The 23,957-nt window shown below is 36.3% G+C and overlaps 1 protein-coding gene across 6 annotated transcripts in view; it reads right to left on the reverse strand.

Annotated features, from left to right (window-relative positions):
- LOC101009400 (24-hydroxycholesterol 7-alpha-hydroxylase) overlaps window positions 1-23,957 on the reverse strand; it is a 130,906-nt gene that overhangs the window by 67,254 nt on the left and 39,695 nt on the right. For all 6 annotated transcript variants that reach the window (XM_031667113.1, XM_009205312.4, XM_009205311.4 and 3 more), the window contains exons 8-10: window positions 10,988-11,121; window positions 1,706-1,801; window positions 753-841 (exon numbers count right to left, since the gene is read on the reverse strand). In XM_031667113.1, coding sequence (XP_031522973.1) covers window positions 753-841; window positions 1,706-1,801; window positions 10,988-11,121 — 319 coding nt within the window. The remainder of the gene's footprint in view (window positions 1-752; window positions 842-1,705; window positions 1,802-10,987; window positions 11,122-23,957) is intronic.

Raw genomic sequence — 23,957 nt, forward strand, 5'->3', positions numbered from 1 at the left:
TTTTGTCATAAACAGGTACTGACGTTTCCCCTATAGAATCATCCCCAATGAAGAAATGGGACATATTTAATGTAGATTGTAAATTCTATTAAGTCAGGGACCATGTTGCTCTTCCTCAGTGCTCTCTGAAGCTTAGCAGAGGGCCTGGCACAGATGAGATGTTCAAAAACCTTTTCTTCTTGAACAGATAAAGATAATAATAACTTTCATTAAACAATGGACACTTGCATTAGAACAGGGTATCACGCTGAGGAGGAGCACTGAGTGCCAGATTAATTTAACTACATAAGGTATCAAAAGAAAGTTTCACAAACCAACACCATAGACCAAAACCATCTAGTAATCTCCTGCTATGCTCCAAGTCAAAGATGTTCTGTAACCCTAGCAAATATCCATGACAATGTTGTAGCAAAAGAAACATAATTCTATCTTTGTTTTTAAAGAAGGTAGTACTCAAATCACTTCCAATTATGTTTGTACGAAAGCTGACAATTTGAACCATAAATGCTGCTTTGATGCGGCATCTGGCAAGTATAAACTTCTCTTCTCATGAGATCCTCTATTAGAAGCCACTTTAGATATTCCCACAGAGACACTGCACAGGACCACAGGTCAACCAGACAAATGTGTTCTTCTGGATTTCCCTATAGTTTAAATACACACACACACACACACACACAAAGTTTTCCCCCTCTGAGCCATCATCTTTCTGCAGACTTTCTGGATCAATGTGGCCCAGCTGTCTCACTGACCTTCCAGGACACTGGAACTTCCCGCTTCCAAATGCCACGAAGCAGTCCAAGAAAGAGTGCTTCTCTAAATTTGCCTTTTTCCAACGTTCCTGTGGGAAGAAAACATTTTTTTTTTCCAAATCAGCCTTATATAAATAAGCTTAACTTTATTTCTCTAGGCTAAAAATGACCTTGTACAGCTAATCCTTGCATATAAAGTTGCAGGGTTGTTGGTAATTTTTTCCACCCTGTTATTAATATTAGACACAATTGTGTTTTTGGAACATGAACTTATAAATAAAAAGGTTTTAAAAAAATTCTGTTAAGTGGTACATGTAAATGATAAGGTAAATCAACCACAGAATTGACCTAAGAAAAGGAAGAATATTTATAATAAGGTCTCAGGCTCCATCATAAAATTGCTGTTGGTAATAAATTTAGTAATAAGACACTGACATCCCTGCCTGTTGGAAAAAGCTTGGGATGCAGAATGAATGCATCTAGATGCCATTTTTGACAGTTTTACCTAAAGGCAGAGAACAGACTAAATGACCTCTTAACATTCTGTTCAGTCCTGTAACTTTCCAATTCTAAGAAACAGCAGATCACAGTTTTATTTTGCTTTATTTGTATTTTTTGTACTCCTTGGAAACCAATGACAGAGGCAATTGCCTAAAGAACATGAAATAAGTGTTCTATCAAAAATAGGCTTATTTACTTGAACATGCCCTTCTAGTTTGATGTAAAATTTATTTTAAAGTTAGAGAAGTTTATTACAAAAACTTTTCTAACTGATTTGTAAATGTTGCATTGTCTATATTGCAAATCTGTTCTATACTTTGTAGTCAACTTTGTTCTTAGTTACAAGAGAAATATGGGTGCTTAATTACATAGTCCTAATTTATGAATTTACACTCCTGAAATAAAAAGAAATTAAAATTAAAGAATAATATATACTGAAAGAGATAACTTACAGGTTTGAACAATTCAGGCTCAGGAAAATACTTTGGATTTCTATGTAGCCAAAACGGAGACAACATCAACAAGTCACCAGAAGGAATGATGTAATTCTATAACAGAAAAATCAGCTCCAAATCATTTTTTGGAAATATGCTTTAAAGAGAGTTTTGGCCACTAAAATTAATGCTACAATTATATTATGGTGAAGATATACATTTTATAATTGACTATGAGAAAATTTATTTTTAATATCTATATAATTATATAATATCTAACGATAAATATAAAATCTAATAATATAGTATCTATAAAATTCTGATTTCCATACACATATATTTGGTTACATAGAGGGAATTATATAATTCTGATTTACATGTACATATATTCAGTTACATAAAAGGAAATACTAGCTAAATGTCAAAAGTTTAGAAACTCGTATAAGTCCATTCTAATGTAGCTTTTGATGTTTGATATTAGGGTTTGTGGCCAGAGTTCTCAAAGACAGAAACTATGGTGGAGCCTCAGGTTATGGAACAGAAAAATCGGACTGTGAGACAGGGACAATGGCCACGCTAGCACTGAGAAGAGGGGCCAAGGATGTCCTGTTCTTGTGGATACTGATGACAGTGTTAGGGCCGGGCAGTGAACTTTTCTTTTGTCAGTCCAGCATCAGTTATTAGGACAGAAAAAAATGAAAAACAACTGGTTAGGAAGACACAGGAAAAGGCAAGTGTTATGTATTTTTTTGGTCGGGTTTGTGTTTGGGGTCACAGTGCTTGTGGGAATGAGGATAAGCAACGTGTTTCCTCAGGCAGTCTACATTATCCTTCCTGATTTATATGACAACAGGTTTTCATGATCTATAAACTGTACAAAGAACTAAAACCCATTTCACAAAATCTCCCTATCATCACCACGTTCAGGAACCACAGGACAAAGAGATCTCCCAAGTTTTATAATTGCTAGATAGCTACCAACTTTACTAAGGTGAAGATATTTTATTAGGTAATTCCCACTGCCCATCATCATAAGCCACACCTATTTAACCTTGTATAATTTTGAAATGTCCTCAAGATATTTGCAAAACACTTAATTTTGGTTTACTTCTCTGAGGCATAAACACCTTACAATTAAAAATACGTCTTCTGCTGGGTCTGGTGGCTCATGCCTGTAATCCTAGCACTTTGGGAGGCCTAGGTGGGAGGATCCTTTGAGCTCAGGAGTTTGAGACCAGCCTAGGCAACATAGGAAGGCCTCGTCTCTACAAAAAAAAAACCTAAAAATATTAGCTGGGAATGATGGTACACCTATAGTCTCAGCTACCTGGGTGGGTGAGACAGGAGGATTGCTTGAGCCCAGGAGGTTGAGGGCACAGCGAGCTATGATTGTGTCACTATACTCCAGCCTGGGAGACAGAGTGAGATGCTGTCTCGAAGAAAAATAAAAATATGTCTTTTACTTGTAGCTGTGAGTGGAATATGGGGTAGGGATGTCATCATTTTTTTAACCCAGGAGAACCCCTGTTGGCTCTAGTGGGAGCTGAGTATTGCTTGAGATTTGGCCATTTCAGAACCAGAAGAGCTGGAGAGACTCAAATCCAAGACTGGGAAGAGAGTGAAGCTTTTGCAGGCACCCTCTTATCATTTTAAAATAGAGAAACCTGTGAGATCCCAATCCTGTCTGTTTGTTTTACTTCTGTTGGAACTGAGGCTAGAGAGGTCATGACTGACTCTGGAATCAGCCACAGAGGGCCGTGATGTGTATCTGAGAGCAGGGTTGGGGGCAGCACAGGGACAGACCTTCAGTCAGGACAACCACAGCCCTTCCCCTTCCCACCGCAAAGTCCTCTTCAGTTGCTGTTGACCCGTGCTCATGACTTGGAGGCTGCTGACTGTTGCAGTCTACAAAGCAGGTTAGCAAAGGGAGGAGAACTTCATACAGGTCCTCAGTAGCAGAATTACCACTAGCAACAGGGAGGAGACAAGAAAGAGGTTCCTATTGCAGCAGCAGCAACTGTCAGACTGATAAATAGCATGAAGGAATGCTGGAGCTGGTTCGATCAAGAAACCCTCTGAGCAAGCAGACATCATCACACCCAGCCTAAACAGTCCCTATCTTTACTTACATGACAGATGAAGCGAAAGATCAAGAGGGAGACAAAACAGTCACAGAAGGAGAACACAGATCACTAGCAAAGGGAAGCTACAACTTCTGTGTGTGTGGCAAGAACTGCATCTCTCAGGTAGACGGAATTGAGCCTGGCCACCACACCTCACCTGGATGGTGTGAGGCCAAAACAAGCTTCATCTGCTAATCTAGAAGTGGGGTTTTCTTTAAAAAAGGAAGAGAAGGCAGGACTCTGTGTTGTAATTCAAGAAAGGTGCTCAGAGCTAAGTGGGTGCCACCAGGAATGTATAATCTTAAAAAGAAAGGAAGAGTCCAGAGGCAACATATCTATAGCAGGAGGTCTGAAGCACACAGCCTTTTCTCCTAGCTTTTAACCAGAGACTTGGTTGGTGTTTGTGCCAAAAAAATAAAATTAAATTAAATAAACAAAATAAGTATTTTTAAAATTAAAGAGTATATTCTTTCGTATGATAAAAACTGACATCTACAAAAAGTTTGGAAAATTCTGAAAAGTAGAAAAACTAAAAAAGAAAATACAGAGTTCTGACACGTAAAGACAGTAATTAATTAGCTAGACTTCTTTCCAGCATGTTTACTTAGTAGTAATAGGAGATTTTTTGTTGTTGTTAAACATAGTTTTGATCCTCCTGAATAACCAATTTAATCTTTCTTAGCTCACTTAACTTCATAACATGTTTTCCCTTTTTATTGTATATTCATGGTGAATATTTCTTCCTCCAATGACTGTTTAATCTTCCATTGGATAGATTAAACAATAATTAATGTAATCATTGCCTACTTTTTTTTCTATGGTAAATAGTGCCACCATAAGCACTTTCTTCCACACAGCATTTTTTCACACAGATTCTGTTAACACAGATGTTCACATGACACAGGACATGATATTTTAAGGCTATAAATGCATGTTATTCAACTGTTTCCTCAAATTTTGTAGCAATACATATTTCTTTTTTTTTTTTTTTTTTTTTTTTTTTTGAGACGGAATCTCTCTCTGCCGCCCAGGCTGGAGTGCCATGGCCGGATCTCAGCTCACTGCAAGCTCCGCCTCCCGGGATCACGCCATTCTCCTGCCTCGGCCTCCCGAGTAGCTGGGACTATAGGCGCCCGCCACCACGCCTGGCTAGTTTTTTGTGTTTTTAGTAGAGATGGAGTTTCGCCGTGTTAGCCGGGATGGTCTCGATCTCCTGACCTCGTGATCCGCCCGCCTCGGCCTCCCAAAGTGCTGGGATTACAGGCGTGAGCCACCGCGCCCGGCCGCAATACATATTTCTAACTATAATTTATGAGAATGTAAGTTTCAATACCCTTTTATCTGTAATCTGACATTTTTAATGGTTGTTTTAGGTTTACATTTTTATGTTTTTACATTTACATTTTTATGTTTATGTTGAGAGTTTTTCCATTTATTTTATCCTATAAATTCTTATGTTCTGTCCTGATTAACCTATGTGACACTCACTTACTGACTTTTGTCAGTTCTTTAAATATTAAAATTATTTATAGTTGTGTTATATATTGATGTTTGCATTATATTCACATTTGAGTTACAATTTTAAAAAATGAGACATTAAATTTTGATATGGTACATTCGAATCTGTTTATCCTCTTTGTGGTTTCATTGATTAATCTTAAAATCAGGCAGCCTTCTTCTTTTTATAAAATAAATACAGTTAATGTTTTAGAAAACCATGCTATTATGTTAGCATGTAAGAGGTTTTTGTTATTTTTAAATGAATCACCAAATTAATATTTTAACAACTTCTCAGTTTAAATTTGAAATATAGCTAATATTGACAGATTTAAAATAGACATAGACGAAAATTCTTTAGGATCTTCAATAATTCTGAAGAGTGTGATGGGATCGTGAAACCAAAAAGTTTGAGAACTTCTACTTTAGAAGTTTAAAAAAAAACCACTTTTAGTCAGTCATCCCAAACCACATATTAACTTCTTCTCTTTACACTGATTTATAAAAAGAGCCACTTATCCTATATTAAATTCTTACGTATAAGGGAGCTAATTTCTTTGTTATCTTTCCAGTTTTTTCTATTGATCTGAACATCTGGTCTGACACCACGATCATAACATTTTAATTCTTTTAGCTTTATAACAGGTTTTAATACCTGTAAAGGATAATTAATATTTCTCAATTACTCATCTTTTCCAATATGTTTTTAAATTACTCTTTTCTGGATATTCTTGAAGATAAACTTTTCTACCAAACATATAAAACCTTGAAAAGAGAATACAGGTAGAAGTTTCAGAGTTTTAGAAAGGTAGCATAATAAAGAGAAAGAAAGAATGCAGTAAATCCAAGAAAGTAGAGAGTGTTTGTCCATTTCAATTCATTCCATTTCCAGGAAAGGGCACACAGGCAAAAATAAACAAAGAGAGCCTGTTCAAACTACCTTAGGGAAGGGTAGTGGGAGAATACTTCTAGTATGCATAGAAAGGAACTTTGACCAGTTGCCCAATAGAGGAGGAAATATGAGCCTCTATCATTACTCAACATAGATAAGCCCGTGTGAAATGTGTTTTAAAATACAAATTTCTGCGAACATTATCATTAAACTTCAGTTCAGCAAAAACATTCCGCCTGTTTTCGAAAACATATGAATCTTGAAAGAACCACATTGTATGAATTTATACTAAGGAAATAATTAGTAATTATACAACGATTTAGCTAAAAGAATGTTCATCTTCACACTGTTTACAGAGGTGAAAAATTGGAAGCCACATACATATTCAAGAACAGGGACTAGTTTAAAAATGTATACTATATCCATATATTAGATGACTTTGCTACCAATTCAAAATTGTGTAGATGTGTTTTATTAATACAGAAAACTTTTCAGCTGGGCGTGTTGGCTTATGCCTGTAATCCCAGTACTTTGGGAGGCCACGGTAGGCAGATCACCTGAGGTCAGGAGTTCAAGACTAGCCTGACCAACATGGGGAAATCCTGGCTTTACTAAAAATACAAAAATCAACTGGGCATGATGGCACACTCCTGTAATTTCACTACTTGGGAGGTTGAGGTAGGAGAATTGCTTGAACCTGGGAGGCGGTGGTTGCAGTGAGCCAAGATCATGTCCCTGCACTCCAGCATGGGCAACAGAGTGAGACTCCATCTCAAAAAAAAAAAAGAAAGAAAAAGAAAGAACACCTCTCATAATCTGTTATTTAATAAAATAAAAGCAGGTTACAAAACAATTAGCATAGTACAATTCCAGTTGAATTTCTTTAAATGCATACACCACATGAAAAACATCTGAAATTATAATACCAATATGAACACAGCAATTATCTCTGGCTTAAGGGATTTAAGCAATTTTTAATTTATTCGTTTAACTTCTTTTTATGGTCCTGTCCCCTTCTGCTACCTTTTCTTGTTATGGTCTCCTTTTTCCCCACGGTACAAATACCATGTTTTACCTATTTAATAAGAAGAAAAAGTTGTGCCAGTTATTATTTCTAAAGATAAAGTCTCAACTTTGCAGGGAGAACTTTATAGTGATTAGGTTAGGCCTTCTTAGAGGAAAAACTGTGTGTTTATTTATAGAAGAAACAATAAGTAGAAGAAAAATTTCACCTTTTACAAATACTAAAAAAATGCTGTGAAAAATAATGAAAGAAAGTCCTAGAACATGCCCAGAAGATGGCAGCCTGTGCATGTTTCTGGGGTTGCCCTCCCATTGAGATAGTCATGACCAGCTGCTAAGGCTTGTAAAAAGCCTGGATATATTTAAGCCTCATGTTCTCTAAAAGAAAGCATGGATGTAAAGAGGTAGAGGTAATAGATTATTAATTTTTAAATAATTTCTTGAATTGTTTTAGATATCTATCCTTTTTTATTAAAAATAATATATATTGTGAAATTCCAAGTTGGTGCTATAAAATAGTTCAGACTTGTAACAGGATTATATGCAGTGAATCATAAGTGTGTTTATGCCTCGTGGCTAGTAATCTACTACTATAATTCAATGTTAATTATTTAAAATGAATGTATATGTACAAAGACATAAACAATTACCACATTAACATAACCACAAAGTAAAACAATCTAAATTCTGAAGAGTCAAAAATCAATAAATATTTATGCTATCAAGAAAATGGACTATTATGTGACCACTGAAATAAATGTGAAAACACTCTAGATGCATAAAAAGTGAAGAATTAGTGTTAAAAAATTTTAATGACAGATTTACACTGTGCTGAAACTTTGGTTTCTATATTAATGTCATACAAACAGAATATTAGATAGTTGCGGTAGTACATTTAAGAGGTTGTGCGGATGGGGGACTGTGCATGCAAGAGTATACATCTGTGTGCATGTGTTTAAGCATAGGTATCTCTTGTGGCAAAGTTGTCAAAATAAGTAAAATTACTTTTGAAAAACTATAGGAGGTTAATTGCCCCAACAAAAGTTACAACTCCCTTTATAACATAATCCCGACAAAGATAGGAGGTTAAAAGACCGTAGAAGAGCTACTTGTAGGTTGCAGTGAGCTGAGATTGTGCCACTGCACCCATGCCTGGGTGACAGAGTGAGACCCTGTCTCAAAAAAAATTAAAATAAAATAAAAATATATAAAAATATGAACTGTTGAAATCCCACAAAAACTAAATACTCTAATTTACATAAGATCAATTAGATAAATCATGCCTCCTTTGGAAGCAAAAGTTTCAACTTTTACAAAATGTGGATTTTTATCTGTGTTCTATCACAAAATTTCCTTGGTTTGAGTCCAAGCACTCTCAAGCTGCATATAAAAAAGCAAAGAATAGCAGAGGACTGACTAAATGTGATCCATCTGGATAATGCAGGCCCTAAGTCAAATCATTTCAAAAAAAATAATTTGTTATGCCATATTGATTCACAAATATTTAACTGATAAGTCTGCCATGTGCACATACCCTTTCATGGTGCACTTGAGAATTTCCTCCTACTTTGTCCACAGAAAATCCTCTCACCTTCATTCAGCTGCTGGCTCCTAATATAAATTGAGATTATCCAATATATTCCTGTTATCTGTTCCCATATCTGTAATCTGTGGCCTGAAATTGTCTTCCAGCTATGCAAAATAACTTTCTTCGCATACTGAATTCCTTAGCTCATTGGTGCTAAGAAATTCTTGTTGGTTGAATCAGTAGACAAGAGACCATTCAATTCACCTGCCTGATTTAAATAGGATTATATTGATTCTGATACAGAATCAGATGGCCAGAATGATTATTAAAGGGTTATTATGGTTTACATAAAGTACTTGCCATAAGATGAATTTCTATATTAATGTAACATTGCTATACAACTCTTATTAATAACCTGTTCTAGGGTCATTCTGTGCTCAATGGAATTGAAGAAATTACATATTATATGCTATAAAAATTCTAATGACATTTTTACAGAAATAGAAAAAACATATGAAACTACAAAAGACCCTTGAACAAAGAATAAACCTGAATCATCATACTAGTTGACTTCAAAATATACTATAAAGCTACAGTAATCAAAACAGCATGGTACTGCCACAAAACCAGGCACATAGATCAACAGAACAGAATAGACAGCCCCAGAATAAGTACACACATTATAGTCAACTGATTTTCAACAAAGTTTCCAAGGACATACAATGGAAAATGGATAGTCTTTTCAATAAATGATACTGGGAAAACTGGACATCCACATTTATAAGCATGAAATTAGATCTGTATTTCAGTCCATATACAAAAATCAACTGGAATAGATTAAAGACTTGAAAGTAAGATCTGAAACTGTAAACTACCAGAAGAAAACATATGGAAAAAGCCACCATGACACTGATCTGGACAACAATTTTTTGAGAATATGAACCCAAAAGCACAGGTAACCAAAGCAAAAATAGAAAAATAGGATTACATTAAACTAAAAAGCTTGTGTATAGCCAAAGAAACAATCAACAGAATGAAGATACAACCTAATGGGGGAAAATTTTTGCAAGCCATACATCTGACAAGAGGTTAATATCCAAAATATACAAGAAATTTAAACAACTCAATAGTAAAAAACAAAAACAAAAACAAAAGCTGATTTTTAAAAATGGGCAAGGAATCTTAATAGACATTTCTCAAAAGAAGGCATACAAATGACCAACAGGTATAAAAACATGCTCAACATTACTAATCATCAAGAAAATATAAATTAAAAACACAAGGATATATCACCTTGCACTTGTAGAATGGCTGTATCAAAAAGATGAAAGATAATTGTGGAAGAGGATGTAGAGAAAAGGGAACACTTGCACACTATTGGTGGGAATGTAAATTAGTACAGCCATATGGTAAACAGTATGAAGGTGCCTCAAAAAAATTAAAAATAGAACTACCATATGATCTAGCAACCCCACTACTGGGTACATATCCAAAGGAAATGAAATCAGTATGTTGAAGATATATCAGCACTCCCATGTTTATTGCAGCACTATTCACAATAGTCAAGATACGGACTCAACCTAAGTATCCATCAATGAATTAATGTATAAATAAAATGTATACATATATAATAGAATACTATTTAACCTTTAAAAAGAAGGAAATGCTCTTATTTGTGACAACATGAATGAAACTGGAAAACATTTTGTTAAGTGAAACAAGCCTGGAAGAATGACAAACCACAAGTAAGTGTATTTTCACTTATATGTCGAATCTAAAAAAAGTGAGCTCAGAAATAGAGTAGAATGGTAGTTACCAGGGATTGAAGAGTAAAGAAGGGGTGTGGAGGAGGACCTGGGGAGATATGCGTCAAAGGATACAAAACTTCAGTTAGACAGGAGGAGTAAGTTCAAGAGGTCTATTGTATAACATGGTGACTATTCTTAGTAACAACATATTGTTTTCCTGAAAATTGCCAAGAGAATAGATTTTTAGTCTTCTTACACAGAAAACTGATAAGCAAGTGAGGTAATGCATATATTATTTAGTTTGATTTAGCCATTCCACAATGTATACATATTTCAAAACCACATGTTGTACAAGACAAATATATAAAATATTTATTTGTCAAGTAAAAATAAATCAAGATATGTCAACCTGAAAAATATATGTGGGCAAAATGTGTACATTTTTTTTTTGTAGAAGGTTGACTAATTTAAAACCAAACCAAAGCTTACCAAAATTTCAACAGGCTTCACCACTCTTCTAGTAATGACACCAGGAGCTTTTAAACGAATGGTTTCCAAAACACACCATTTAATTAGAAGGAGTTTCTCCAGGTCATCTTCAGACACTTTAATCTTATCTTTGCCTGTAGAAAAAAAAATTTTAATGAGAAATAAATAGATAGACTATAGAGGCCAGAAAGTGATTTCATGTAAGCTCATCAACAGAGGTTAGATGTTGCCTCTGACAGCACGTAAAGTGTTCCTATTACTATTACCTATTACAAGTTTAGTTAGTTGCTTATTTTTCTTTATCACTTTCCTCTTGACAAGGTAAAATGAATGGCATAAAAAACTAAGCCAATGTTGATTACTGTAATGTGATGGATTAGTATCCAACTTAGGTTCCCACAGTCTTAAAGCTATCAAGTAGCTAAGATAGTCCTTGTCAGAAAGGTTTTACTCATCTTATTCTTGTCTAAATTATCATTCCACTTATGTAAAAAGCAATAAAAGACTGACATCAAAAGCAAAGAAAAAGATACGAGAAGGCACCTGGCCTTTTTCTTCTGCCTTTACCCTTTTGAATTGCTTTTTCTTTTTCTTTTCCTGAATCATTCATTTCAAAAAACAATTGGAAAAGGGGCAATGGGGCACAAGTATCTGAGCTGGAAGAATGAAGACACCCTCTAAACACAGGTGCATCAAACTTTCCTAATGGGATGTGCATACTTTATTTGATCCTTAGACTGAAAGCACCTGAAAAAGGAGGGGGCGGGGTGGATGAGGGGCATCAACCAGCAAATTTTGTACCATCTAAAGTAATGGCAGAAACTTTCAGTCAAATTAGACAGTTTAGTTAACAATATTTCAAGCAAATGTTTGCATTTTGAAAATTACTTGAAATAACTGAGATTTCCATTTGTTTTTGACAGTATTTACTTAAGAAAAGTCAACCATGTTGTCAGTTTAATTAAGTCAACGCATTTCTCTTTTTCACATTTGCTTTCAGACCATCTTGGGAATGAGTGGGTAAGAGTAGAACTAGGGTCTCCAGCCATGTCTCTCTTTATCTCTGGATGAGGCATGTTCAAAAGCAAGCCCATTCTGCAGGAAAAGGTTTGTTGGGTGCTGCCTGGGAAATCTTTTCTGTCAGTATAGATGGAATTCCTAAGGAGTCAGAAGCAAACACCTTTGGTTAGTGGAGTCTAGGAACCTAGACTCCACCAGGTTCTACTAATGCCCATATGGGTGTCCATGAACTCCATTCAACCTGACAGATTGTTAAGTACCATGTAGGGACCAGGAGCTGAGACAGGCTGTACCAGTATTACAATTAAGGCACAGCTCTTGCTTGCAATACACTTAGTCTACTAGGAGGTAACAGACAAGCACACAGTTGACTGGAATATCATGCAGGCAAAGAAACTATTCTCTGAGGTGTAAAATATTCTAAGGTAGTTAAAAGCAGATAGGGTTCACATCCAACTACATGAAAAAGAAAATATTTTGTGAATATCTTTCTCTAAAACTACAAATACGATTAGTTCCTTGCATAGAGTAGACCCCCGTAAATATATATTAAATTAGCAAATGGTCCAACTTCAACATAAGGAGATGAATGGGTGAATATTTTAGGCAAAGAGGAAGAACAAAAGTAAGACTGCAGACAGCATGAGTATATTTAGAAAATGTCAAAGGGCCCAGTTTGCCCAGAAGGTGAGACATATGTGATGGAACAGTGAGAGATCCACTAAGGCCATACGATAGATGATCCTAAATGCCATTCTGGAAAATCCAGAGACTAGAGAATTTGGAAACTTCCTGTCTTAGGCTGAGGGAGGGTTAACACCTCAACAGTGAAACAGTGACATACAGCACTATTCTCTATTAAATTAAGACCTTCTGCTTATTTGCTCAGATCTGAGCAATCTAATATTAAAAGGAGATAGGTACCCTTAGGGGATTTTTGTTGTAATCTTTGCAGGCATTGCATAATAAAACTGTTGCTTTTGCTTTTCCATAACAAAGATTGGAAAATAATAAGTATGCCTTCTGCATCTTCACAACTTAAATGCCACAGTTTTTCCAAATTGTGTTCTATGAAATATTTGCAAGATGTCAAATGTATGAAGGAGGAAAAAGGTTCCATGAGCAACCAAATGTGAAAAATGCTACATGTTATTGGTGATTCACTGGACACACTAGGATATTACAGGCTTTGAGAAATCCTGCAATAAAACAGTTATTTACACTGATATTCCCAAACTTTTTATAACATGGAATCTGTCTTCTACCAGTATCCATACAAGCAAATCATTAGCTACATAAAAGATAACTAGTTATATAAATTGGGATACAGATTATTTCCAAGGTAATCCTCCAAAAAAGCAAATTCTGTTTTTAATGTGTCTGAGGATTACTAGCACGTGGCATAAACTTTCTTGCATATGGCATAATCTTTGAGTAGTTATTAAGAACTAAAAATGTGATTACCAACTGAAAACTGTCTTGATATACCATGGAAAGATAGGGGCACCATAAATGTTAGTTACTTTACCTTTCTCCCAAACTATCCCAACATTTTCTAAACTAATTCAGAAAAATAATTTAGAAAAGCCATGGTCGGAATTCTTTATTTGAAAAGTGGCTGAGATTTCACATATGTAACAGATATCATTGCTAAATCAAATAGAAACTTGCTTATTTGGCATTCACTGAAGAATAAAGTGCTAAGGAAATACAAGAAATTTACATTTTGGAGATCTTTACCATCAAAAAGACTGTAAGATGAAAAATTAAAGAAAGAATAAGTGCTTTGTCTAGACAAGGTTAAAATGAGAAATTCTGAGGTTCTAATTTTTGAATTAATTTATGAATGACACACAAACTTAGAGTGGTGCCCGATATGTACTAAGTGTTCAGTACAAGGTGATGTTGATTTACTTGTTATTTATTATTACCATTAGTATTAATGTGAACTTAATAATGACTCTTTAGAAACCACACCTTCCTATCTAGTTTTACTCCATAGCTAATAAAGTTATTCTTTTTCCTGAAACCTTTATTGGGAGAAAATTTAGAGATTGGCGTATGGGGTTGCATATGCAACACGAATTGGGTGCCAGGTCTGAGGAATTCCTTCCATCACTTGTTCAATAGATATCTGCAGAGACTGAGACCCTATAGGTAGTTTGCAAGTGCTAAGTATGAAGATGTAGGCCATGTCTCTGGCTCTGAATAGTCTGATAGAGAAGACAGAGAACTAAAAGTGGTTAATGCGATAAGTGCTATCACATTAAAGTGTGCAACTCGCTATGGGAGCACAGCGGTGACAGTGACCGGACAGGGGAGGGAGGTGTCAGAGGGGCTTTTCAGAAGAAAAAAAATCTGAAGAAAAAAATCAGATACACAAAAATAAAGAGCATGTTCAGATAACAGGAATTCAGTATGAAATAGAATCCGGTGTAGCAAAGGACTAGGTCAATCAACTGTAGATGCAGGTCAAAACAGGCTGTCGCACTGGTTCTTAGTGAGTTAGTAATGGATCCGCCCTCTCTTCCAAGAGTGTTCCACTGAGGTTCCAGTCTGCTCATACCAGATGAATCCAGAGATGACAGGAGGTACCTTTCCCGCTATCCAACTTTTGAATATCCAACTTTTGACACCTGCCCCAAGACTGCCAGGTGTCAGTTCTGGGCCCTCTTCTCTTCTCTACATTATCCTCCTGGGGAACTCAAACAACCCTTTTCAATAAAAAACCATCAGTGGACTAGTGACACCCACAATAATATTTTTTGCCTTGATCCCTTTTGCGAGCTCCAGATTATTGTTATCCAATTGGTTTCTCATTGGCTTTGATTGCATGTCTAAAAGGCATCTCAAAACACACACTGGCCTACACAGAACTCTTCACTTGTCCCACTGAAATAAAGCCTTTTCTCCTTTTGTCTTGCCATTGCAGAAAATGGCAACAATGTTTGCTAGCTGCTCAAGTTCAAACCTAGAAATCATCCATGATAATTCTGTTTGATACTGTGAAATAATAAACATATATTTGGTCTGTGGTTCCTAGCACAGAGCTCCGAAAACCTTTGCAATTTCTTGAATGATAGGGGAGAGAGGAGCATCTTTTGGTATTCATACATAGTAAGCCCCCCCTTTTTTTCCGACATGGAGTCTTGCACTGTTACCCAGGTTGGAGTGCAATGGAGTGATCTTGGCTCACTGCAACCTCTGACTCCCGGGTTCAAGCGATTCAGCCTCCTGAGTAGCTGGGATTACCGACAAGCACCACCACGCCTGGCTAATTTTTTGTATTTTTAGTAGAAATGGGGTGTCGCCATGTTGACCAGGTTGGTCTTGAAATCCTGACCTCAAGTGATCTGCCTGCCTCAGCCTTCAAAAGTGCTGGGATTACAGATGCGAGCCACCCTGCCCAGCCAATAAGCCCCTTCCAATCACACCTGACTATGCTAATGAAGTGACTCTTGGAAGTCGGGGGGCTAGTTGTCAAAGGAACCAACCATGAGATGAGAGGGCTGGAACTGTCAGCCCCATCCCCCAGGCTCTGGGAAGGGGATATGGGCTGGGGATTGAGCTAGTCACCAATGGAGAATAAATGAATCAATCACGCCTTTGTAATGTAGCTTCCATAAAAACCCTAAATAAAGGGGTTCAAAGAGCTTCTGGGTTGGTGAACACATATGCCAGAGGGTAACACACCCAACTTCAGAGAAAGAAGCTCCTATGTTTGGGACACTTCCAAACCTTGCCCTATGTGCTTCTTCATCTGGCTATTCATGTGTACACTTTCTAATATCCTTTGCAAGAAACTGGCAATAGGAAGCAAAGTGTTTCCCTGAGTTTTGTGAGCCCTTACAGACAATTATCAAACCCAAAGAGGTGGTTGTGGAAAACCCCCGATTTGTAGACAAGTTGGACAGAAGCGTGGATGACCTGGGGCCGCACTAATTTCAATTGGCATCTGAAGTTGGGGAGAGTCTTGTGGGACTGAGCCCCTAACCTATGGGTCTGTGGTAACGTCATGCGGTTAGTGTCAGAATTGAATTAAGTTCTAGGACACCCAGTTGATATCTGAAGAGAACTGGAGAATTGTTTGGTGTGGAAAACCCACACATTTGGTGTCAGAAGTGTTGTGTGTAGAGAAACAGTTTTCCTTTGTCCTTCCTTTCCCTTTTACTTCCTTAACCAATCAGCAAAATTTGTTCTAATTTGCAAACTAAATCCTACTTCCATCCACATGATTCCATCTCCATTGCTACCACTCTTGTCCAAGCCATGAATATTTCTTACCTGGTCCAGAGTGACAGCCTTCATCATGCTTCCTGTTCCCCCCGGCTCCTCTACAACCCCTTTGTAAGTAAGACCAAGTCTGTACTGTCTCAGGACCCACGAATGGCTTCAATACCATTTAGAATTAAATCCAACATTCTCACTTTGGCAGGTAAAGCCATATCTATCCCTCTAGTCCCATCTCACACTGAATCCTGGAGGCTATGCGACCTTTGTAAATTATCCAACCTCTCTATGCCTCAATTTGCTTACATATAAAATGGAAATATCGAAAGTATGTGCCCAATAAGGTTGCTGTCAGGATTAAAAACGTTAATATGTATAAAGCACTTACAACCATAATTGGCATGTGGCAAAATCTCAGGTTACCTGTTGTTGTTGTTGTTATTATTATTATTATTATTATTTAGAGACAGGGTTTCACCATTTTGGCCAGGCTAGTCTCCAACTCCTGACCGCAGGTGATCCGCCCACCTCGGCCTCCCAAAGTGTTGGGATTACTGGCGTGAGCCACCATGCCCGGCCTCAGGTTACTTACTATTATTATTTCCTCTGCCTTTTCCAACTGTTTGAAAGGCTGGATCCCTTTCACCTTTTAGCTCTCAGCTAAAATTTCTCCTCTGCAGAAAACTCTTTCCTGACCACCCCAACTAACATCTCCCTAATCACTATTACGTCATTTTTTTCCCTTATAGGTCCAATTAATATATAAAATAACCTGGGATCCCCCAAATAGGATGTGATTACATGTGTTTCAGAAACGTGTTAGATCTATTCTTCGATGTACATCCAGTATCTAACACAGTGTCCAGCATACAGTAGGTACTCTATATATTTTTATTGAATAAATGAATGGATGGATGGATGGATAAATGAATGCATGTCTAAAACGGTGGAAGGTGAGGTTAATTAGGAAGCTTTCAATTTGTGTAACAGCAATAGGAGGTATGTAGAGAAGTCAAATTTGAAAGACGTTTCTGAGGGAGAAAGTAAAAATCTTTAAGTAAAAAAGATTTAGTAAAAACCTGACATATACTAAAGCAGTGGTTCTCAAATCTTAAGCATGCATCAGCATCACTTGGTAGGCTTGTGAAAACACAGATTGCAGGGACCCGAAAGTTTCTGACTCAATAGGTTGGATGTGGGGCCCAAGAATTTGCATTTCTGGAAAATTCCCAGGTGATACTTATGCTCCTGGTCCAGGTACCACACTTTAAGAACCACAGTGCTGGACTGGGCGCGGTAGCTCATGCCTGTAATCCCAGCACTTTGGGAGGCCGAGGCAGGTGGGTCACCTGAAGTCAGGAGTTCAAGACCAGTCTGACCAACACGGAGAAACCCCATCTTTACTAAAAATACAAAATTAGCTGGACGTGGTAACACATGTGGTGGCACATGCCTGTAATCCCAGCTACTCGGGAGACTGAGGCAGGAGAATCACTTGAACCCAGGAGGTGAAGGTTGTAGTGAGTCGAGATTGCACCACTGCACTCCAGCCTGGGCAACAAGAGCAAAACTCTGTCTCAAAAAAAATAAATAAATAAAAGAACCACAGTGCTGAATTTAAAGAGGTAGAAGACATCCTTGGATTTTATTATCAGATAGATATATGAATTTTATTATTAGATTTAATTATTAGATATTATTATTAGATATCATCCTTGGATTTTATTATTAGATAATGTTAAATATTCTTAATAATAATATTATAGATATTATTATTATTATGCTTAAAGCAGTTATTATTGCCAATTTTTAAGTTATCTTTTCTATTTTATAAAATGTAGGTAAATATACTTAGTGGGTAAAAATTATGATTTAAATCAGAAATCCTGACTGAATATGACACTGAAAGCCACTAGCTCTTATTAGCATAAAAATATAAAATGGGGGAAAAAAGCCTTATTTCTTCTTCTGAACAATAAAACTAAATAATGTGAGGATCAATTATGATTGAATTTTTATTTGTCCAGGATTTCAGAAATGATTCAAAATTATATCATTTTTACAGCTACAAAAGTCCGGAGCTTACATGCAGCCGCATATATTGAACCCTATTCTCCTTCTCCCTGTATGTAGCCATAGCGAAGGGTATGGGTTGGCAAATTTTGGTCAACAGACCAAATCCAGCTCACTGCTTGATTTTGTAAATAAAGTTTTATTGGAAATGTGAAAGAAAAATAAAACCTCAGGACCACAAATTCACTATGCCAAAGGGAAACATTAAGCTGGAACTGCCTTTCCTTTTGTTCCTGAGCAAATAGCTACAGATAAGGCCAGATGGAAGGCCAGAGGTCTCCACAGGTAACTACTCTATGTTTATTTATATCAAGTGACCATTTACTGTGGGCTAGATGAATACACAATTGACTACTCCTGTACCCCCTCTTTCACATATAAAATGTGGATTCAGTGAACACTCATCAAAGACCCAAAAGAATGCAATCGCTTGCCCCTTTTATCTACCCTCCTTCCTTTTTTTTCCCCCTTCCTCTTTCCCCCACTGCCTGTTCTTTCTCCTTTAAATACGGAAGTCCCCAAACTCTCTTTGGAAAAAGCAGGATTCACAAATGTCCCTGTGGTTTTGCATTCCTTTTTCTTGGGCACATCCTTAACCTTGGCAAAATAAACCTCTAAATTTATTGAGACCCATCTCAGATACTTTTTGGTTTACCCATTTGTTTACCTGTCTATGGCTGTTTTTGCACTACAATAGCAGAGTGGTGACAGAGACCTAATGTTCCATAAAGACTCTCTGTCTTATATAGAAAAAGTTTGTCCCTGCCTAAGGGGCATCAAGGGGACAAAGCTACCGGTTTGCTCCTCATTGTATTTCCTATTGCTTAGAAGTGCAGATTTTATTCCAGTACTTGAATTTTACAATACTATAAATTCTATGTAGTCTTCACTGTACATATCATTTATATAACCAAGTCAAGTATACAATGCCTAGCATAGTATCTGGATAACTCTGTAAAATATGCTTATTTTACAATATGCTTTCCCTAAGAGGTAGTCTATATTTTACAAGGAAAATTTCTTTCCCTGAGAAGTAGTCTATATTTTACAAGGAAAATGTCTTCATTTAGAATACATTATAATCATCTTCTAATTATATTCACATACCCAGAGGGCACATGACAGCAAATAATGTGAAGGAAATCAATTCCCTGATACTCAACTTCCATATTCACTCTTTACTAAAACTGATCTGTTGAAGAAAAGACTGGTTCAGTTCTCTTTTCCCACCTCCCCAATACAATCACCTTTTCCTGACTTTACTATGGAATATCTTGTCTCTCAGCCATCCTGATTTTTACTCTAGTGCTTTTTCCCTGAAGTATAAGCATCTCTTGGGTGCCAAACAAAAGGGCAATTAGATAACGCATGGAACCTAAGGGAAAAGCCCTTGAGAGCAAAGTAAAACAGGCACAGGAAAGAAATACCAAAAGCAGATATGCCTTCTTTCATCTATTTGTCCACTAGTCCTTGCTTACAAACCATGTTTGTCCACCTGATGATCTTAGAATCAGAATTCAAAAGTGAGATGAGTATCACAGCAACACATGTTAACATGTTTATTTGATTTGAAAGAATGAAGTGAGACCTTTTCTGTTAGAAGATAAATAGGATTGGATGATTAGTTTGGTAATAAGAACTGGCTTTGAGAATTAGGTTATATGGCACTCGTTTTTCATAACTGAGTGAACTATAATAAACCTGCAACTTTTGATATGTATTTTAAATAGACTAAGAACATGTAGAAAATATACCAGGAATGATATCCTTCGCAATTACTTAAACATAAGATAGCAACTATTAGACATCAATTTAAAAATCTGTGAGGGGATATAAAATTCTTCTAGAATACAGGTAACCAATCTTTTGGCTTCCCTGAGCCACATTGGAAGAGGAAGAATCGCACTGGGTCACACATAAAATACATTAACACTAACAATAGCTGATGAGCTTTTTTTTTTTTTTTAGAAAAAAAGGTCCATGCATAAGTCTCATAATGTTTTAAGAAAGTTTACGAGTTTGTGTTGGGCCGCATTCAAAGCCATCCTGGGTCGCATGTGGCCTGTGGACCTCGGGTTGGACAAGCTTGTTGTAGAATATCCTGGAGAAAAAGAAAGCAAGAAAACCACTGCCTAGCAGTATATATGAGAAGACAAAGCCCTGTGTTAGAACCCCTGAATGTCCATGATGAGACAAAGGCAAAGTGAGTGGCTTTGCACAGGAAGTGAAAGGCAACTGGGGCTGCCAGTATGCAAGGTAAGGAAGACAAAGCTGGGGATGTCCAAGAAGAGAGAGGGCCCAGCTTCAATGATAGGTCACTGATAACCTAGCAGAATGTCAAGGAAAATTCTTTGGCAGATAGGACTTTAAATTTTAAGTTGTTTCTGACTGCAGTGTAATTTTTACTTTCCTTGTCCCATATTTTTAATATTTTAATAAAATCAGCTAACATTAACTTAACACGTTGGGAAATAAAGAGCTGGAGGATGTCCAGTGAGGCAATGCAATGCAGAAAAGTGGCAGACATGCAGAAGGGAAAGAGTTTAGAAATTGCAAAATCAGCAAATGCAGGAACTAGGAATCAAGAGAAGGCTAGAAAAAACACAAGCCTCTACCTCTTGCCTCCTCTCCTATTTCTCCCTCCAAAGATAATTAGAAACATGAGATGGGGCCCAAACAATTTACCTTTATTTTAAAAACCAAGGTGGTTCCAGCAAGCCAGGGCCCTTCACAAATGGACATTATAAATAAATTAGCAGTAGCTTACAATTTAAATTCTAAATTTTACTTTTCAAAAAATTTGTTTTCTCTCAAAATCTATTTAGAGCATCTACACTGGACAAATCAAACAATTCCTCTACTTTTTTCTATTTTATTTTACTGCAGCTATAGGATGCAGAAAAGAAATATCTTTCTACTTGACCAAGAGTAGGTGGCAGCTAACAGTCAGTTTGTGTTTGAAACTGTATCTGTGAGACTCCAAGAGACTCCACAGTGACCTACATATTGCATAGTTCTGGTATTGGAAAAGTTGGGACTCTAGTAATGGTGAAGTTTCTGACCTCCTTCAGAAAAAACATTTTTGGATAAAGTACTCTTATTAAATTAAAAAGGGTAAAAACGTTTTATATTACATAATACAGAAATAGAAGCTTGTTTTGAATTGAGAATATTTAAAATTATGACCTATAAATGTATTACAGATGTAGCCTACACTTGGAAAATAAATATTTTGATAAAATATTTTTGTTTCTCAAATCTCAGTGTCATGTGAGAAAAACAAAGTAGCATTCTTGGACCATACAAAGAAAAAGAAAAGGAAATACACTATGTTTTCGAATGATTCTTTAGTGTAAAAGATCTTTTTACTATGACTCTTAGAAACAGCTCTGTACCCATACTGTGCATATTTCAATGCACATCTGTGATTTGTTCTTCCAGCATCGTGACTCTAAAATTAGAAGGCTTCACTTGGAAGAATGCCAAGGTAATCATGAAAAGGGCTACAGTCAGATGGCTGAAGGGACCAGTACAGACAGCAGACCAGTAAAGAAACTATGAGTGATTTGGATTAAAATTGGCACAAACATGGTTAAAGCAAACCTTAGGATGTTGAAAATCAAGTAAAAGAAATGATGATTCTTGCATTCAGAAATAGCAAAAAATGTTTATGAAATATTATATATAGTTTTAGGATTATATACTCATAATGATAGGTGTATTATAACACATTCCTATAAGTTATATTTGTTAATAATTATAACAAATTGAAATTCTATTACTTTAGTCATTGATTCACTCAATATAAGTTTGCTCCATATCTGTTATGTGCTAGCCTAAGCACAGGTGCTATAAAAGATAGGAAGGAAATAAAGCTAATTTATTGCCCATCTAATGTCACAAATATTTTGGATCACTTCAGTTATTCCTCATAGATATCTGCCAGCTAACTGAGCCTCAGAGAGGTTAAAATGTTCAAGGAGACAAGCTTGAAAGTATCAGAGCAGCCTTCAAACCTATGTCTGTCTATAATGAAAGCCTTCACCCTTGCTACTATGCCACATTGCTTCCTCAAAGAGGAGAAGGAAATGAGAAGCACACAGTCACTGCCTTAAAGGATCCTGGAAACAAGAACACACACACACAAATACCTGGATATAAATATCTATAAGTTTCATAGAAGAGGATTAAAGTGTCTCTTCTCACTTAAGGCTGAAATTTCAACTAAGCCTGGAAGGATGAGTTGGAGTCAGAAAACAAGCTAACTTAAATTCCAAAATTAATCATAAAAATTTCTTGGGCTTAGAAAAAAAAAGAACATGAGTCAAACACAATCACTAAAGGATGTCCTTCTTTGAGAGATGGCTCCTCTGGCTCCTTAATATTTCAAGCCCCTTCTCCCTACACACACACACACACACACGCACACACACACACATATGCATACATACAGACATAGTAAGTAAATAAATAAATGTTTCTATAGCTCTGAAGTAATATTCATTAAAAATTTAACTAATAACTTTTGGAAAATAATCCATGTTTTGAGAGAAAAGAAGGGGAATGGTAGGCATTTACTAAGTCATTCAGACCTTTGGAAACATAATTTCAAGGAGACTGAATCAGAAGGTGGGATTGCAAAGTGGGGTTGAATACTGAGGAAGCCCCAGTGTTTCTCCAAGAATGAAAATCAGTTGTCTCTTGGTAAAGAGACACATAGAAAGATGACAAAATGCAAATAATAAAATCCTTCAAAGATTTAGAGTGCAATCCCAACACAGTCCACCACCTCTTTCATTACTTTTGAAAGCATGAATTCTCAGTTCTGTTTACTCCTCTGTGTCATGAGTAAGTTTTCCTTCGCAGAGGCTGCCTTTCCATATTCTCAGAACAGCTTGCTTAAAATATGTAAAGTTGAAGTGTGTGCAAAAGATCATAGTGCGCATGAAGGAGAATGAACTTGGAATAAACATGCATGAGATAATAGATGAAAAACAAACAAACCGATCCAATAACCTTCAGCAATAAGTCCTATCAACATTTGGTCAGTAAGTCTACTCTTCAAATTTTACAATAGTAATTTCTTCAAAAAGTAAAAGCCAAATAATAAAAAATTAGTGTTTATACTGTCATTTCAGAAAATTATGTAATAGTTTTGGAAAATATATAGCATTTCTATGACTTCTACGCAAAAGTAATGAAGCAATGACAACAATTCCTGTGAGAAAATAAGGGCAGAAAACTGTTCAGATTTCTGGCTTATTTTCTCAACCACAGACCTCCAGATAAGATCCTACAAAATCAGTTTTTAGAGAACAGAGACAAAGCTAAAGAGAAAGAATAAATAAAAATGTACAGTAGTCAGTATTCCAGAGTGGGAAAAAAGAGACCCTTACATCCTTCTCTTCATTTCAGGGATTTTTAAAACTTCAATAAAAGTAATGTTCAGCAATTCCATTTTTAAAAATTACATATCTACTTTTTAATAAAATACATATTCACTCTTATTGAGGGGATATCTGAAGTAGATAATACCATTCACAATAGGTTTTATTTAGTTAGTTTATTTATTTATTTATTTTTTTGAGACAGAGTCTCACTCTTGTTGCCCAGGCTAGAGTGCAGTGGCACAATCTCGGCTCATTGC

This window comes from Papio anubis, chromosome 6 (assembly GCF_008728515.1).
Source record: "Papio anubis isolate 15944 chromosome 6, Panubis1.0, whole genome shotgun sequence".
Classification (NCBI taxonomy): Eukaryota; Metazoa; Chordata; class Mammalia; order Primates; family Cercopithecidae; genus Papio; species Papio anubis.